We start from the raw sequence: 17901 nt of genomic DNA, 5'->3' as shown, positions 1-17901 counted from the left end.
TACATTTATATATTTATTATATTATATATAAATATTTAATATATAAACATACAATTTTTCTTAAATATACATGCATGTTTTTTATATACATAATAAATATACACAGTACACACTCATATATTATGTAAACAAAAACTTTTATTTTGGATGCGATTAATCATTTGGCAGGACTAATATATATATATTAGTATTAAATATATATATTTAATACTTGATTTCAGCAAGGATTCATTAAATTGATCAAAAGTGACAGTAAAGACATTTATAATGTTAAAAATATTAAATATTTCTTTTTCAAATAAATGCTGATCTTTTTAACTTTTTAAATCAGAAAATCCAGAAACAAATGTATCAAGGTTCCACAAAAATATTAAGCACCACACATTTATAACAATAAAATCAGCATATTAGAATGATTTCTGAAGGATCATGTGACACTGAAGACTGGAGGAATGATGCTGAAAATTCAGCTTTGCATCACAGAAATAAATTTCATTTTAAAATACATTCAAATAGGGGAAAAAAAGTTCTTTTAAATTTTAATAATATATTCACATATTACATTTTTTATGTATTTTGGGTTACATTAATGCAGCCTTGGTAAGCATAAGATACTTTTTTTCCAAAAAAAACCTTTAAAACACCGGTAGTTTAACAGGAGTTAAATTAATACCAAAGTAGGGCGTTACTACATCAGAAATGTAATTTCAGAAGCAGGGAAAGTTATTGTCCATGAAAGATAATGAGAAGCAGCATTTTTCTAAATGGAATAAATGCACTGATTAATTGTGCACTATAAAGAACAGGAAGGCTTCATTAACATTAAGTTAATATGGTGAGTTTTGATTTAATATTGTCTTAACCCCACCCACTCCCAGAGTAATCAGTGAGAAGGATAACAGCATTACCGTTGGAGGAAGCTACGGTCTGTGCGCGGGCATGAGGTGGAAAGAGAGTGGAATTGAGCTGCGGCTGAATCGTCAGCTCTGAAATAAAGAGAAACACACTCTGTTGACAGACCTCGAAGTGGAACGAACAAAGAAGAAAAATATCAAATGCTCTTTTAAGAACAGAAACGTTTCACACAAACGAGTTGAATGGTAAAAAAAATAACTCAAATAAAATGTGCAAGCACTGCATCACTAAGCAATACCAAAGGGAAAAACAAATCCAAATAAGAAAGAAAAGCAACAGGATATTTTGGAGGGGCTGAGCAAAGTGCAGCTAGTCTCCTCTCAATCGCTTCTGTAGTATTTAAGTTTCTTCCCTGAAGTCCAATTATATTAGTCAAGGTTTCTTGCATCAAACATAGCTGTAATTTAGTTTTACATGACCATTTGCCGCCCTCTCTCTAACCCTTAGAATTAAAGGAATGGTTCATCCATAAATAAATAATCGGTCATAATTTACGCACACTCACGCCTTTCCAAATTTGTATTATTTTATTTCTTATGCAGATCACAAAAAGAGATTTGTACTGGCCGTGCAATTAATTTCCATAGGGAATTAAGCTTTCAAGCTTCAAAAAGGATGTAAAAGTATTATAAAATTATAATAGAGTAGTCTAATGGGCTCCTTCTGAAGTCTTCTGATATTTGACATTTAAATCACTATTCAGTGATAAACATCTTGTGCTGCATTGAAGAACATCATACATGTCATCATGCACACAAACATCATGGTGAGTAAATGATGGCAGATAACTTATCTTTTTACCTTTAAAAGTTTGGGGTCAATAGGATTTTTTAAATGTTTTTGAAAGATGTCTTTTATGCTCATCAAGGCTACACTTTTTTTTACACATCTGTAAAATGGTAATATTGTGAAATATTATTACAATTTAAAATAACTTAAATTTTGAACATACATTTTTTATTTTGAATTAACTAAATTTGTAGCATCAGCATTACTTCAGTCTTCAGTGTCACATGATCCTTCAGAAATCATTCTAACATGCTGATTTTCGGCATGACATTTAATATTTACTTTTTTTTTATTTTACTTTATAACACTTTATTGTCAGACGAGTCTGAAATTTTTCTTGCATGACAGTATCTGTGTTTACAACAATCAACATCCTTTAAACAACAACATGCACTTCATCCACACACAAACAAAACACAATATACATTACACTCCCTTAAACATTACATTATACCTTACCCTCCTACTACACTTCTACAACTACACCATGTTCACATTACTCTTGATTTTTTGATTAAGTGTCTTATTCAGCTCCAGGATCGCCTGATGCACAAAAGAATGTTTCAGCCTAACTTTATTGAATCTTGGGACTCTAAACCTCCGGTTTGATGGTAATAATTCAAACTCATTATGCAGAACATGATTAGGATCAGAAACTATCTTGTTAGCCAGTCCTAGCAAATTATTATAGTAAGCTAAATCATAGAGCTTCTCAAGGGGCTGACCTACACATCATACATGTCATCATGCACACAAACATCATGGTGAGTAAATGATGGCAGATAACTTATCTTTTTACCTTTAAAAGTTTGGGGTCGATAGGATTTTTTTTATGTTTTTGAAAGATGTCTTTTATGCTCATCAAGGCTACACTTTTTTTTACACATCTGTAAAATGGTAATATTGTGAAATATTATTACAATTTAAAATAACTTAAATTGAACACATTTTTTATTTTGAATTAACTAAATTTGTAGCATCAGCATTACTTCAGTCTTCAGTGTCACATGATCCTTCAGAAATCATTCTAACATGCTGATTTTCGGCATGACATTTAATATTAGTATCAATATTGACAACAGTTGTGCTGCTTAATATTTTTTGTAGAAACAGTGATACATTTTTTCAGGATTAGATAAGTGAAAAGCATTTATTTCATTTCATTTAAAAAATAAAATTAGACCCCAAACTTTTGAATGGCAGCATATGTAAATGAATAACTGGCTAACATCTACGAACTGCTGTCTATAAAGTCTTCTATCAGGACAGGTCAAAGTGAGAAAAAGGTGTTGATATAATACATAAATGCGGGTGGTTATATCTTAATGTGAGACTGCTTCAGCTCTTAACAGGCTAGTTTTAATAAATGGTCTGGTGCACTGGGCAGGGACTTCTCATGTCTCCTCAACATTTAATGATTCTCACAGCTGAATTTACAATTAAATACTGATCTGGATCCTTGTTCTGAGTCTGAATAACGTCAGGCTAAAACTGACACTAATCCTACAGAAATCTGTTTTGTTGAGACGTTACTTTGATGACACCTGTATGCAATCAGTGAGAAGTTTGTTGCAAAGGATACGCATGAAAGGCTCCTGTGACTCACCTGTGGTGGTGAAGTTGAAAAGCGGAGGCAACTCTCGACCGCTGGGCAGACGGGTGCCAGGTTGGCGCAGCTCGTCAAAGAAGGCATGAGCGCAGGCCTGGAGCGGAGACAGTCGTGTCACAGGTGTGTACTCTAACAGCCGAGAGCACAGGGCTATTGCCTCAGGCGGAGTTCTTGGTTTAAACACCTGTGGAGGAATGACATAAGAAAGAGAAATGTCAATCGAGAGGAAACAACACTAGAGTTAACAGACTGCTGACTGAAATTAGATAGTCGCTGAAAATATATATGCAAGAGTCGGACAAAATTATGTGAACACCTGTTTCTTTATTAAGGTGTTTACCATCATTGCCTTTAATATAACTTCTAACCGTTTTAGAATAGATTTATACAGGCCCGGTTCTACGGGGGTGCTAGAGGGTGCTAAGCACCCTCAAACAAAATCAAAAGCACTCTCAGTTAAAACTGTATTAATGGCATTTTATTGCAGATTTGGCAATAAATCGATTTCTGTTTCAACGTGTTTTTGCAGCGTTGAGCAATGTAGCTAATCACAGACATATCTGTTGATTTCTTGAATCAGAGGCGTTTAAGTTAGAATCCACTCACTGCTAAAAAAATCGCCGGAGGTTTTTTTAAGTATTGTGTTCAGCAGGAATCATCTCATTATAACAAAGTGTTGATGCAATGTAAATAAGAGATTCGTTGTGCAGCGTAGAGAACTTTAATGATAATAACGTATCTTTGTGAGATCACGATGAACTAAGAGGAGTGACAGCTTTTTTTTTTAGTGATTATGAACGAAGCTCTCTTTGCGCCATAGCAACGGACTCCACTAATATATATGTATGCATGCATGCACCCTCACTAATTTAAGAAGCACCCTCAGTGATTTGATTCTGGAGCCGGGCCTGGATTTATACAACTTTTGAATAGTCTCCAGTTGAATGCACAGTGTGAATTCACCAATGAATCAGCATTGGTGTCTGTGATTAAATTTTTAGCAATTGCAGCTCCTTCACAGATGTTGGCTTTGTGAAGTTCTCTGCGGTTGGGTTTTGTGGAAACAGGGTCTTAAAGTGAATATTGAGGATAGCTGTCACTTTACTGCAGTAAATGTGTATTGTTTGGACACAATCCTTCTTAGTGTTTGACGGTCCCTCCCATCATTCACTTTCGGTTTTTGTGCACTATTCTTCTTCTTTGATAAATCTCGCCATGATTTGTGTACATAGTCATAATAATTATAAAGACTGCTGTTCTTAAAACACCAAACAATTGGGCTGTTGAGGTTAAAGATGCTCCTGCAAAACAAACTTTCATGATTTTTCCTTTTTGGAAGTTTGACAAATCACCCATTCTACCCATTACTTGTACTAAACATTGCTTAACACAACTTAGACTACACTGATTTATAAACTACAGAATATAGACCAGGGCTCCAGACTCGGACTAAAACATTTGCGACCAAAAATATTAGCTAGTTTTTGCTGAGGTCGCCACTGGTGACTATATAAATTTACGTTATGATCTTACCAATTATCCAAATAATGTTTAGTCCTAGAAAGCTATTATTATCAGAACACGTGAGCATAACATAGCGGTTAGCAGATCAATGAATGAGAGGGCAGCGTTACCAGAGTTGCCCATTTACCACACCATGTTACAACACAGTGCTATTGCAGACAGAAACAATACTGTACTACATCGATGTTTCCTGTCAGCTCAATTTTTGAGTGGACTTTGCTGTTCCGATTCACATGAACGGTGTATGAGTGGAGCGACTGAGCGGAGCGCACACGCATAGAGCGGGATAATACGCAGAGCGTCACACCACGTGAAAGTGAAACCTGAGCGGTGTACTAATTTTCGGCAGCCGAAATTTCGGTGCATCTCTAATTATTGCGACATCAGAAAGGGATATTATATAATATATGCTTTTTTGAACATTTTAGCAATTTAAAAATATTAAAAAAGGCACCCCTGCTCTCGACAGATGGCACCCCGGTTGGGAAACACTGGTCTAGCCCACGAGACGTGCCGCTGCGGTGTTATTCGTTCAAAATATTAGAGAAATATAGAAGCTCAATGTGTAGAAGATCTTGATTAGGTTAAAACCGAAACCAAGCCATTCACACAGAATGCAAATTCAGTGCATTTTTAGATGGACAAATATGACTACTGCACTCGCATCTATGCAAAGTTAAAACAGTTTTAACGTTTAGAAAACGCAACGCGAATTTGTGAAGGTTTATTTCATTTCACTGCGTCCCATATGTTTTTAAATGCAATCTGTGTGATCGGCGATTTGGCTCTTTGTATTAGGCTAAGAAATGCATAAACACATGATGCTGTTTTGTTTATAATTGTTTATGCAGTTTACAAAATTATATTTGATTTATACATGTTAATTTAGACGTTATGCACGTTTTTATAGACAAGTTATTTGAATTGACAATTAATGCGTTGCATCATTTTGCTCATTGCGCCCTCGGGAAACAAGTCAAAAGTTTCCATAAGACTTATTTAATCTGCATATAAAACATAAGAAAGGAGATATTTGTTTAAATTTTATTTTGCGTTTGACTGTAAAAAGAAAAAATTATATATATATTTTTTTTGTTGTTGTTGTTGTTTGTCTTAATAAAGACAAATTATATTGCTATAAAAAAAATTATATTGCTCGGTTTTAAAAAAAAGGTTATAAAAAATGTCAATAATTATCGATACCGAATGATATGAAACATATCGTTGATATATTTTTTTTGCTATATCGCCCAGCCCTAGTACAACTTATTGAAATGTCTCATGTAATCGCTCATTCAGTGTTTCAGACTGTGGAAAACGTGTAAAGCTTACAGTAGGTAAGCAATGCCACGTAACAATACATTGACCTCAGAATAACCATTCAACATCTATAAGCTCATTAGTCATTTGTTTCTTATAGGAGTCATGGGCTCCTTAATGATTTAAAAAAAAAAATTTTTAGTCTGGGGCCCTGTAGACAATGAAATGATAAATTAAAGGTAATTGTAACTGCCGAATTTGGTAAACTTGTCATCAAGTCTAAAACCTTTGCAAGTTATTCAAATTGTTACATTACATGTCGGTCAGATGGTTTCTTCCTGTCTCTTGGACAGAACAAGCAGTAAACTTGCAGATTGTCAAAAGTGGTTACTTGAGAATATTTATAAGCCAGCTAACTGATACCTCATGGCTTTGGCTGTAGATGGGAGTCAGATATTTGTGTGAGATTTTACCTTGGTCCATGGATGTGCTTTGATCTGTGGGAATTTGAACTCTGTGTAGTTCGGGTTCATTTCACGGATCTGTTCTCTTGTGGGTGTTCCAAGTATCTGAGCGGACAGACAGAAACAGCCGTAAAGAACGCTGGGTTAAAGTAAAAAAAAAAAAAAAACACTAGCATTCAAGGATTTTTTTGTTTTGTTTCTGAAAGAAGTCTCTAATGCTCACCAAGGCTGCATTTATTAAAGGGGTCATATGATGCGATTTAAATTTTTCCTTTCTCTTTGGAGTGTTACAAGCTCTTGGTGCATAAATAAGATCTGTAAAGTTGCAAAGAGTAAAGTCTCAAATCCAAAGAGATATTCTTTATAAAAGTTAAGAGTCAACCACGCCGACCTAAAACGGCTCGTTCGAATACGCCCCCCACAAATCTACGTCACTATGTAGGAAGATTTGCATAACGTTGCCCAAATGTTCACGCAAATAAAGGCGGCGTAACTTTTGTTCTCGCTGTAGTAATTTAAAAAAGGCAGGGCATAGAGGAGAAACAATAATGTACAGTATGTGGAAAGTAATGTGTTTTTTTTACTTTAAACCGCATAAACACATTTCATTACACCAAATACACAAAATAATGTTATTTTTAGCAGCATCATATGACCCCTTTAAAACAAAAATACAGAAAAAAAGAGCAATATTGTGAAATATTATTACAATTTAAAATAACTGTTTTTCTAACTGAATACATTTTAAAATGTAATTTATTCATGTAATGCAAAGATGCATTTTCAAGCTGAAAATCATTCTAATATGCTGATTTGCTCCACAATAAACACTTATTATCAATGTTGAAAACAGTTGTGCTGCTTTATATTTTTGTGGAACCTGTGATGCATTCATTTTTAGGATTTATTGATTACTAGAAAAGACAGCATTCATTTGATATAGTAATCTTGTGTAACATTACAAATGTCGTTACGGTCACTTGCGATTCATTTAATGCACCCTTGCTGAATAAAAGCATTCGTTTTGTTTTTAAAAGATCATTATAAATCATCTTGCCTAACAGTGTTGAACTGAATCTAAAAGTACAGCTCAAAAGGGTTAGGTTTACCTTTATGATCTCCACTAGCTGGTCCACACCACTGTCTCCAGGGAAGATGGGCTGCCCCAGCAGCAGTTCGGCCAGCACACATCCAGCTGACCAGATGTCAATGTTGGAGGTGTAGTCTGTCGCACCAAAGATGAGCTCAGGGGCGCGATAGTATCGTGAGCAGATATAAGAGACGTTGGGCTCACCCCTCACCAGCTGCTTTGCACTGAGAGAGACAGATTTGAATTATGAGAAAAACTTTAATTAGACAGTCAGTATGAAACAAATGAAAGATTTATAGCTCCTCAACAAAACAAACACTGAATCAAGCTCAATAGCATAAAAATCTCCCTCCATCCTAATACAAAAGAGAGTATTTCACCACTATTGTTCATGCAGTGGTTTCGGCATTGAATGCTTTGTCATTTTTTAAATTAAAGCAAGTAAAAACGAATGGACTAAAACATGCCTGAATGACAGAACTGCAGGCAAAACAGCTCCTAAATTCAATACAGCTGTTTCGCTTTCAAACAGAGCGATTATTCCAGTCTGATGTGCATCTCTCCACTCAGCCAAATAACTATTTTCAAGCCCTTGAGTTGCCAAATTGTCCACTTTTTTACAGACACAAAAAAGCAGTGTTCATGTTCCCTCAAAAGAAAACCTAACAGCCTGAATGCCATCAAGTGCCTTACACAATCACAAATTAAATACTTAAACAAATGGGGTCTGGATTACAGTGGTCAACACGTCTGCCTATCATCCAAGGGTTCAAGTGGTTCTCATAAAAGCGGCTTTGAAAAAAAGACTGTTTTTAATGGAAATCCATCAGAAAAAGGACAAAGGATCACATCAGAGAGACAATCTGACCGGTCCCATCAATATCTGAATGCATATTGCTTCTGTCAATGAACCATGGACAAGAACAATGCCATTCGCTAACATATTTAACAATGCACTATAACTGAAACAAATATAACTTACAAAGACCGGAGGCAGGGCGAGTTAATGCATCGCCAATACAAATCAAATCTAGACACCAACTAAAGCCCACACTTATAAAGAGATGCTCTCTCAAAATATAATGACTATTATAGTGTAACACCCATTAAAACTGAACATAATGTTCACTGGCGGGCAGAAGGACACATTTGAGAAGCCATCAGATCCATTCACCCGCTCGCTCACGCTCTCTCTCACACACACACAGCACTGACCTGCCAAAGTCACAGAGCTTAAGAACAGCTGTTTCTGGGTCCACCAGAAGGTTCTGTGGTTTGATGTCTCTGTGGCACACGCCCTGGGAATGGATATAGGCCAAACTGCGGAAAAGCTGATACATATACACCTAAGAGAAAACAAGACGACAAGTAAGCATCTTTATATTAAAGAAAAAGGCAATATCTTAATCGGCCTGCTTTTTTATATTACTAATGACTAAATAATGTCATTAAATTATTATTTATTAATATATGTGACCCTGGACCACAAAAGCAGTCTTAAGTTGCTTGGGTATATTTGTAGCAATAGCCAACAATACATTGTATGGGTCAAAATTATTGATTTTTCTTTTATGCCAAAAATCATTAGGATATTAATCATGTTCCATGAAGATATTTCGTACATTTCCTACCATAAATATATCAAAACTTCATATTTGATTAGTAATATGCATTGCTAAGAACTTCATTTGGACAACTTTAAAGGCGATTTTCTCAGTATTTTGATTTTTTTGCACCCTCAGATTCCAGATATTCAAATAGTTGTATCTCTGCCAAATATTGTCCTATCCTAACAAGCCATACATCAATGGAAAGCTTATTTATTCAGATGTATAAATCTCAATTTCAAAAAAATTACCTTATGACTGGTTTTGTTGTCCAGGGTCACATATACATTATTCAGCAATGTTTTTTTTTTATTATTATTCATTATTATTTATCCTTTCCAAAGCATTAACAAAAAATTTAATACTAATGCAAAATTGTACATTTCCGCCCACACACATTAAAGGGTTAGTTCACCCAAAAATTAAAATTAGCCCATAAATTACTCACCGTCAAGTCATCCTAGTTGTATAGGACTTTCTTCTTTCTGACGAATCCAGTCGGAGTTATATAAAAAAATTGTCTTTGATCTTTCAAGCTGTTTCATGGCACTCAGCAGGTGTTGCATGCATCAGTCCAAAAGCACTTAATTAAAATGCGCCCATCCATAAAAATTTTTTTTTTTTTTTTAAGTGTCTCACACGGCTCCAGGGGGTGAACAAAAGCCTTCTGTAGCGAATCGATGCGCTTTTGTAAGAAAATATTCATATTCAAAACATAATAATCACTTTAATGTAGCTTGTGCTCACTGTTGTAAACGGAAGCAGCTCCGGGCTGATGACGTATGAGGTTGGCGTTGCGCCACTCAGAAGTGACGCAAGCGGAAGCGCACTTGCGGAGAGAAAACAACGGTCATTTGTAAAGAAGAATGTCGGAGGATTTCAATATAAGCCAAGAGGAGACTGGTTTTCCTTTGCTAAAGTAAGGAAACTTTGCTTCCTTTGATCCTGTTAACAAACGTTGGTTTTCACGAGACTCACCGGCGCATGCGCAGCACCGACCTCATACGTCATCCACCCGGAGCTGCTTCTGTGTACAACAGTGAGCGCAAGCTACATTAAAGTGATTATTATGTTTTGAATATGAATATTTTCTTACAAAAGCGCCTCGATTCACTACAGAAGGCTTTTGTTCACCCCCCGGAGCCGTGTGAGACACTTTTTTTTTTTTATGGATGGGCGCATTTTAATTAAGTGCTTTTGGACTGATGCATGCAACACCCGCTGAGTGGCATTAAACGGCATGAAAGATCAAAAACTATTTTTAATATAACTCCGACTGGATTCGTCTGAAAGAAGGAAGTCATGTACACCTAGGATGACTTGAGGGTGAGCAGTTTATGGGCTAATTTTCATTTTTGGGTGAACTAACCCTTTAACCCATTCTGGCAAGATAATTAAAATATAAATTTAAAAATATAAACAAACAAACAAACTCTAACAATGTGACTCATTTCAAAGTGAAACTGAATATTATGCAGGAAATAATGTACGGTGGGTCTTGGTGCTTATTTTATCCATCATGATTTGACTGGATTGGGAAACATAGGCAGTATTATTATTATTATTATCTAATTTATTTCCTGTCGATATGGCTTTGGTTATGTCAGCAAAAATAAGAGTTGTCTCAGAAGCATGAAAAGTTATTAAAGCAATAAACCTTGAGAGGCTGTGTGTCAATGGTTTTCCCAAAGTGACGACATAAAAGAAATCTAATAAAACAGTAGACAAACAGTTAATTTATTAATCATGATAGGATTAATTCTTCTGCCAACTAATATGGCTCTAACTGTAGTAGTAAAATTTGCTTAACAGAAAGCTGCTCGTGTTTGCTAGACATGGAAGCAACTCACATTGATCTATACATTACAAATATAGTTCATCAACAGCACAAACTGATGAACTGTGCACAATTAAACCAAAAACATTTATAGAGAGTAAAAATGGTCAATTTGGAATTGTGTTGCCTTGTTAAAATTTCAAGAATTGAAGTGTTTGTTCAGTCAACTTTACCTTCACATAAAAGATGGGAATAATAGTTTTAGCTTTGCTGAAGTGCCGTGACACCCTGTAGACGGTCTCAGGCACATAGTCCAGCACCAGATTGAGGTAAACCTCGTCCTTCTGTGGAATAAAGACACATTAACCTCTGTAAATTATGACAAGCAATAACCAGATGATGCTAACCCTGGAACAACATATAAAACTACCAAATTTTGCTTAATTGCAATCGCAACATATAATCATTGCAGTTAATAGTGTTCACTGTCCCCGTTTGATTACGTGTAATTTGTAACTAACTGCATGATTCTTACTGTACATTTCTGCCATAGTCACCACTAATAACCTACTCCTAAATATACTGTAGAAACTTAATATTTTCTGTAAAGCTGCTTTGCAACGATTGGTATTGTGAAAAGCGCTATACAAATAAACTTGAATTGAATTTGCCAAAAATACACTACATGGCCAAAACTATAAGGGCAAGCGCTTGTATCCATATTCTAACTTTTAACCAACTCATTATTTATGTCCATACAATCAACAAGCACATACTTGTCAATAGAACAGGCCATCAGAATGAAAAGAGTCATTATTATCTTTTTAACTACAACGATCTGAACCTAATTTAACAGATATTCTCATGACATGCAAGACTATTCAAAAGTTTGGGGCCTGTAGGTTTTTAATGCTTTTAAAAGAAGTCTCTTAGCTTCAACAAGGCTGCATTTATTTGATCAAAATACAGTAATATATATATATATACGGTGTAAGGCTGAAATAGAGGGTTGTGTTGGTCAAATAACATACTGGTGAGATATTCAATTCAGAATATTGAGACTGAGAAGGTCTCTTAACTCAAGACTGCTCCCAATTAGTGTAAGGCCAGTCACTCTGAATGAAAAGCATCTGTTGACTGACAGGTAACATACAAAAAATGTATAACACTCAAGCCTCATACACACCGGGACGACTATCGCGCGCACAACATTTTTTGACGCGTCTTTTGTGTTCATACCCAAGCGATTTTCGCTGGCGATGAACGTGCAAATTCACTCCCTGACATTAGATGGCACTTCATGAAAAACAGAAATACCCCGGTACACATCGAATCCTATTTGATCTGCAATTCCTCTCCATAACAACTCCCTCTTATCGAGATTTGTAGTCGCTGTCGCGTTTGTCATAAAGCCCTTTATGTTCAGACACCAATGAGACCAGCAGCTCTACATTCATCTTGCCTCGACGTATCTTCTTGGTCTACTTACTTCCTCTTTGTCATTAGGTATCAATGTGTGATCGGCAAGACCGTTTTGTGCTTGAACGCCACCAAGTCGTGTTTTACTATAACTTCAGCAGCTCCAGGCACGTGAACAAAAGCGCCAATCTCATTGGTCGGCCAGTTTTTAACGCGGCGCGTCAAACCAAAAAAACGAGCCCAAGGCGTTTAAAAAAAAATTACGCTTTTACGCCTCGCATTTTGCGCGTCGGTGTGCAAACTCACATTGGCACCCTTTGTTTAGTCAGGAGTAGGCCTGTCACGATAACAACTTTTTGTTGTGCGATATATTGCCCCAGAAATAATTGCGATAAGTGATATTATTGTCATTTTAAAGACTGAATATATAATCATAATGTAACAGCATAATAAGGCCTACACACTTCCAAATGACAACAAACTTTACATTTTTAAGAATATTTAGATCATGGAAATGAAGTATCAAAATATTAGATACCTTAAAAAACCTGAATTAATAGTAAATAAACATTTTCTAACAAAAAGTGCAAAGTAACAAGTAGAAAAAAAGAAAAATGCACAAAGAAGGTGTATGGAGATTTTTCCATCTACAGATTTTTCCCTGACCTTCTTTTCTCTGTAAATTAAGGGTGCACACTATTGCTGAGAAACACAATCACTACTTAGCAGTCAGATGTCCGTACGCACAAAGGCACAGATCCCTAAACAAGACCATATCTGCAGATGAAACTTTGTTTGTAGAAGCATTTTTTAAATGTGAACTAGCACCTCATGACTACACCACGTTATGTACGAGAAGCTGCAAAAGACACAGGCGCAAGTGGAATGTACAAAACATGGTGACATTAATTTTTAAGTAAATATAATGAGCGTGATATTGAAAACAGCTGTGCTGCTTCATATTTTTTGTGGCAACCAGGATTCTTTCTTTATAATCGTTAATGCCTTTACTGTCACTTTAAATCATTTTAATGCATTACGCACTCTTGCTGAAAAATATTAATAAAAAAAAAACATTCCTGACCCCAAACTTTTCAACAGTAGTGTTAGAAAACTAACACTTTGATAGAGCTTTGCAACAAATGTCACAGTTCTTTTACCTTCTCTCCACTGCAATAGAAGAAATAGCGCAGCCTCACTATGTTGCAGTGGTCCAGTTTTCTCATGATCTGAAGTTCTCGGTTCTTCATGAACACAGAAGAAAGACTATTAGAATATAGAATATATAAGAATATTTACACACAAGTAGTCACGAGAGTCAATTCTCCTACAGCAGTTTAAGTGCCTCGTTCAAGGACACAGTGTTAGGTTTGGTAGTGGACAGCACTTGTGGGTCATGGAAATGGTTAGCGGTGTAAGGCTGAAATAGAGGGTGGTGTTGGTCAAATAACATACTGGTGAGATATTCAATTCAGAATATTGAGACTGAGAAGGTCTCTTAACTCAAGACTGCTCCCAATTAGTGTAAGGCCAGTCACTCTGAATGAAAAGCATCTGTTGACTGACAGGTAACATAAAAAAGAATTTATAACACTCAAGCCTCATACACACCGGGACGACTATCACGCGCACAACATTTTTTGACGCGTCTTTTGTGTTCATACCCAAGCGATTTTCGCTGGCGATGAACGTGCAAATTCACTCCCTGACATTAGATGGCACTTCATGAAAAACAGAAATACCCCGGTACACATCGAATCCTATTTGATCTGCAATTCCTCTCCATAACAACTCCCTCTTATCGAGATTTGTAGTCGCTGTCGCGTTTGTCATAAAGCCCTTTATGTTCAGACACCAATGAGACCAGCAGCTCTACATTCATCTTGCCTCGATGCATCTTCTTGGTCTACTTACTTCCTCTTTGTCATTAGGTATCAATGTGTGATCGGCAAGACCGTTTTGTGCTTGAGCGCCACCAAGTCGTGTTTTACTATAACTTCAGCAGCTCCAGGCACGTGAACAAAAGCGCCAATCTCATTGGTCGGCCAGTTTTTAACGCGGCGCGTCAAACCAAAAAAACGAGCCCAAGGCGTTTAAAAAAAAATTACGCTTTTACGCCTCGCATTTTGCGCGTCGGTGTGCAAACTCACATTGGCACCCTTTGTTTAGTCAGGAGTAGGCCTGTCACGATAACAACTTTTTGTTGTGCGATACATTGCCCCAGAAATAATTGCGATAAGTGATATTATTGTCATTTTAAAGACTGAATATATAATCATAATGTAACAGCATAATAAGGCCTACACACTTCCAAATGACAACAAACTTTACATTTTTAAGAATATTTAGATCATGGAAATGAAGTATCAAAATATTAGATACCTTAAAAAACCTGAATTAATAGTAAATAAACATTTTCTAACAAAAAGTGCAAAGTAACAAGTAGAAAAAAAGAAAAATGCACAAAGAAGGTGTATGGAGATTTTTCCATCTACAGATTTTTCCCTGACCTTCTTTTCTCTGTAAATTAAGGGTGCACACTATTGCTGAGAAACACAATCACTACTTAGCAGTCAGATGTCCGTACGCACAAAGGCACAGATCCCTAAACAAGACCATATCTGCAGATGAAACTTTGTTTGTAGAAGCATTTTTTAAATGTGAACTAGCACCTCATGACTACACCACGTTATGTACGAGAAGCTGCAAAAGACACAGGCGCAAGTGGAATGTACAAAACATGGTGACATTAATTTTTAAGTAAATATAATGAGCGATATATTGCGTCCCCAAAAATTATTGAGGTCATGTACATATATTGCGCGATAAATTGATATATTGATTATTGCGACAGGCCTAGTCAGGAGGCGTTAAACTTCGGCGATAATCGCGCGCGATATTCATCACGGTGTGAACAAGCCTTTATTGTTTGCATAATACATTGCTTTTTAAGTAATCTTTACATCTACAACTGGTGGGTCACAATCAGTGTTATGTTAGTATTATTTATATATTATTATAGTACGTATTAATTTTTATTTGCTTTTATTTTTGTTTTCATTTTAGTTTTAATATTTTGGTATGTTCTTTTTTCCATTTTATTTTTGAATAAAAATTTCTATTTTTTTTTTTTACGTTTTTGTTTTTCATCTATTATTATATTTCTTTCTGCTTTATTTTTAACTACCAAATAACATTTTTAATATGTTCCGTTAACTATTAAAAATTAACTATTTCATGTCACTTACTGGAGTACCAAATTAGGCAGTTGAGAACTAGTACACAGGAATTACTCTTAAAAAATGTGTTATTGAACGAAGTATTTATATGCTTGTGTGAGGGTGTGTCATACCTTAAACCGCTTATCTTGAAGTACCTTCTTGATGGCCACCCACTCCTGACTGTCAATGAGGCGTGCCTGATACACCACGCCAAAGGAGCCATTACCGATCACCTTGATATCAGTGTAGGACACCTCCTGCGGGCGATCCGGGCCCTGGCCTGGGGTGGCAACCACTGTGGTCACCTTCCCACTGTCTCCTACAACACATTTGAGACATTAGATCTGATTAGATCAGATTGTCCCCTGGGTGTAAACGGACAAATACGCACCAGAACATTTTGAAAAGGGATGATGTTCTTGCAGCAAGTACATTCATTCAGCAATGCTACGCTCTAAAATAAACACAGTATATTCCTACCGATTTGGCATATACAGGGTATTACTGCTTCAAAACATAATGTTAAGGAAATATATTCACATATTAGCATATATTATTATATCAGCATATATAAAAGCTGTAGAATGACATGCATATTGGACTAAACTTCAAATAAAAAGCCACATGCAAGTGTGCTTGGTAAAAAACAGTGTGCAAGTCTAAATGAAACATGGCACATATATCACTAAATACGGGCCTGACCTGTTTGTGTCCTTCACACAGGACATTATGACCGTAGGTGTGTCAGGAAGGGTAGTTACCACCTATTCAACATGCCCTACAACCTAGTAAGTTTCCCAGAAAAGCATTTAAACAATCACGTTTAATAACAGCACTGTGGAAAAACATGCTTGTCAACCAGCTATTCTTATTATAAGTGTATGATAGTGTCTTAAATCCTAGTGTGCTGCCTACTTAGACAGCATTATCCACTATCGCACTACACAAGTGACTAGGGTACTGCCATCTTACCATGGTAAAGTTGTGTTATTTTGGGGTATGGGACCATTGTAATACAGTTTTCTCTGGCAGCACCATTGTATTGTATTATTTTATGTTCCATATAAATACCAATGCACATTCATATGGAAATCTGTACCATGTTATATAAAAGTACCATGGTATTACCATCACTGTACCATGGTAACGCCCAAAAGGCTGTCTACGGCGCACAGCTGGTCAGTATTTCTCGGTTTATGATTTAACTCAAAATTGTGACAATTATCCTTGGTTAGCTTAGGCTAGTTTCGTGAAGATGACATGACTGTCGATATCAAGAAAACATGGGTGTGCTGTTCAGTTATATACACGATATGTCGACTCGTAACTGAGATAACTTCGGTTATATACTCACTAGATAGTTTTAAATTTGCGCAAGCAGATGAACTGTCCGCCGAGGCCTGCGAGACCCCGGGCTTTCCTGCGTTGCTCCCCACGACAGCGGCGGATCCGGCGGATGCTGCAGCGGCTCCGGACGCCCCCTGAGGCTCAGCGAACGAGGTCGTCCTGGGCCGCCCGCTGCCGCTCATATCTGACTGAAAGTGTGCCGAGGCTGTGGGGCGAGGATCAGCGGTTCCCTCGTCGACTTGGCCTGGTGCGGGGTGAAACATTGGGTTAAAAAGGAAAAGATGACAAACCTTTTGCCGCGACCCTCAGCGTTCACCCACTCTCTCACGCGCTGAGAATACGCACAGCCTCATGGGAAATGCAGTTCGGCGCACTGTAGACGCGCTATATTGATCCGGACTCCAAACAACTCCAGGAGCAGGTGTCACACACTCGAGTCACTGCCACTAACTTTATCATGCACAGTTAGTTGTTTTTGTACGTTGTTAATAATAATAATAATAATAACAAAAAATCATTTAAAAAGAATTAAAATAAAATGCATATTAAAACTAACAAAAGCAGATGAAGATAGACAGATATATAGATATTAAAAGAAAAAGAGCTGTTCCTACTTGTAAATAAAACTTTAGATCTGATAAAGATGATATATTATAATAGATTATAAAAAGAACACCCTGCATCCATATGCTTTTTTAATAATATGTTTTGTGTGTATAATATTAATACTACTAATAATGATGATAATTAAATAGAACTAAAAACAAATAATTTAAAATTAATTCAAATAAAACTCATATTAAATAGCACTAATACAATAATGTGTTCATTATTACTTGTAAATAAAACTTGAGGTCTGATAAAGATAATAAATATTAA

The 17901-nt window shown here is 36.3% G+C and overlaps 1 protein-coding gene across 2 annotated transcripts in view; it reads right to left on the bottom strand.

Annotated features, from left to right (window-relative positions):
- The window catches only part of gsk3aa (glycogen synthase kinase 3 alpha a), a 22992-nt gene extending 5539 nt beyond the window's left edge, over positions 1 to 17453 (bottom strand). Inside the window, exons 1-9 of one of the 2 annotated variants that reach the window (XM_016231024.1) lie at positions 17030 to 17453; positions 15807 to 15994; positions 13615 to 13698; positions 11269 to 11379; positions 8867 to 8997; positions 7671 to 7875; positions 6571 to 6666; positions 3311 to 3497; positions 909 to 986 (exon numbers count right to left, since the gene is read on the bottom strand). In XM_016231024.1, the coding sequence (XP_016086510.1) occupies positions 909 to 986; positions 3311 to 3497; positions 6571 to 6666; positions 7671 to 7875; positions 8867 to 8997; positions 11269 to 11379; positions 13615 to 13698; positions 15807 to 15994; positions 17030 to 17285 (1336 nt within the window). In that variant the 5' untranslated portion in view covers positions 17286 to 17453. The remainder of the gene's footprint in view (positions 1 to 908; positions 987 to 3310; positions 3498 to 6570; positions 6667 to 7670; positions 7876 to 8866; positions 8998 to 11268; positions 11380 to 13614; positions 13699 to 15806; positions 15995 to 17029) is intronic. The other variant, XM_016231025.1, reaches the window with a different exon arrangement.
- Between the last annotated feature and the right edge of the window lie 448 nt (positions 17454 to 17901).

This window comes from Sinocyclocheilus grahami, unplaced genomic scaffold (genome assembly GCF_001515645.1).
Source record: "Sinocyclocheilus grahami isolate Dianchi unplaced genomic scaffold, SAMN03320097.WGS_v1.1 scaffold382.1, whole genome shotgun sequence".
Classification (NCBI taxonomy): domain Eukaryota; kingdom Metazoa; phylum Chordata; class Actinopteri; order Cypriniformes; family Cyprinidae; genus Sinocyclocheilus; species Sinocyclocheilus grahami.
This window is presented reverse-complemented; position numbering and strand designations above follow the sequence as displayed.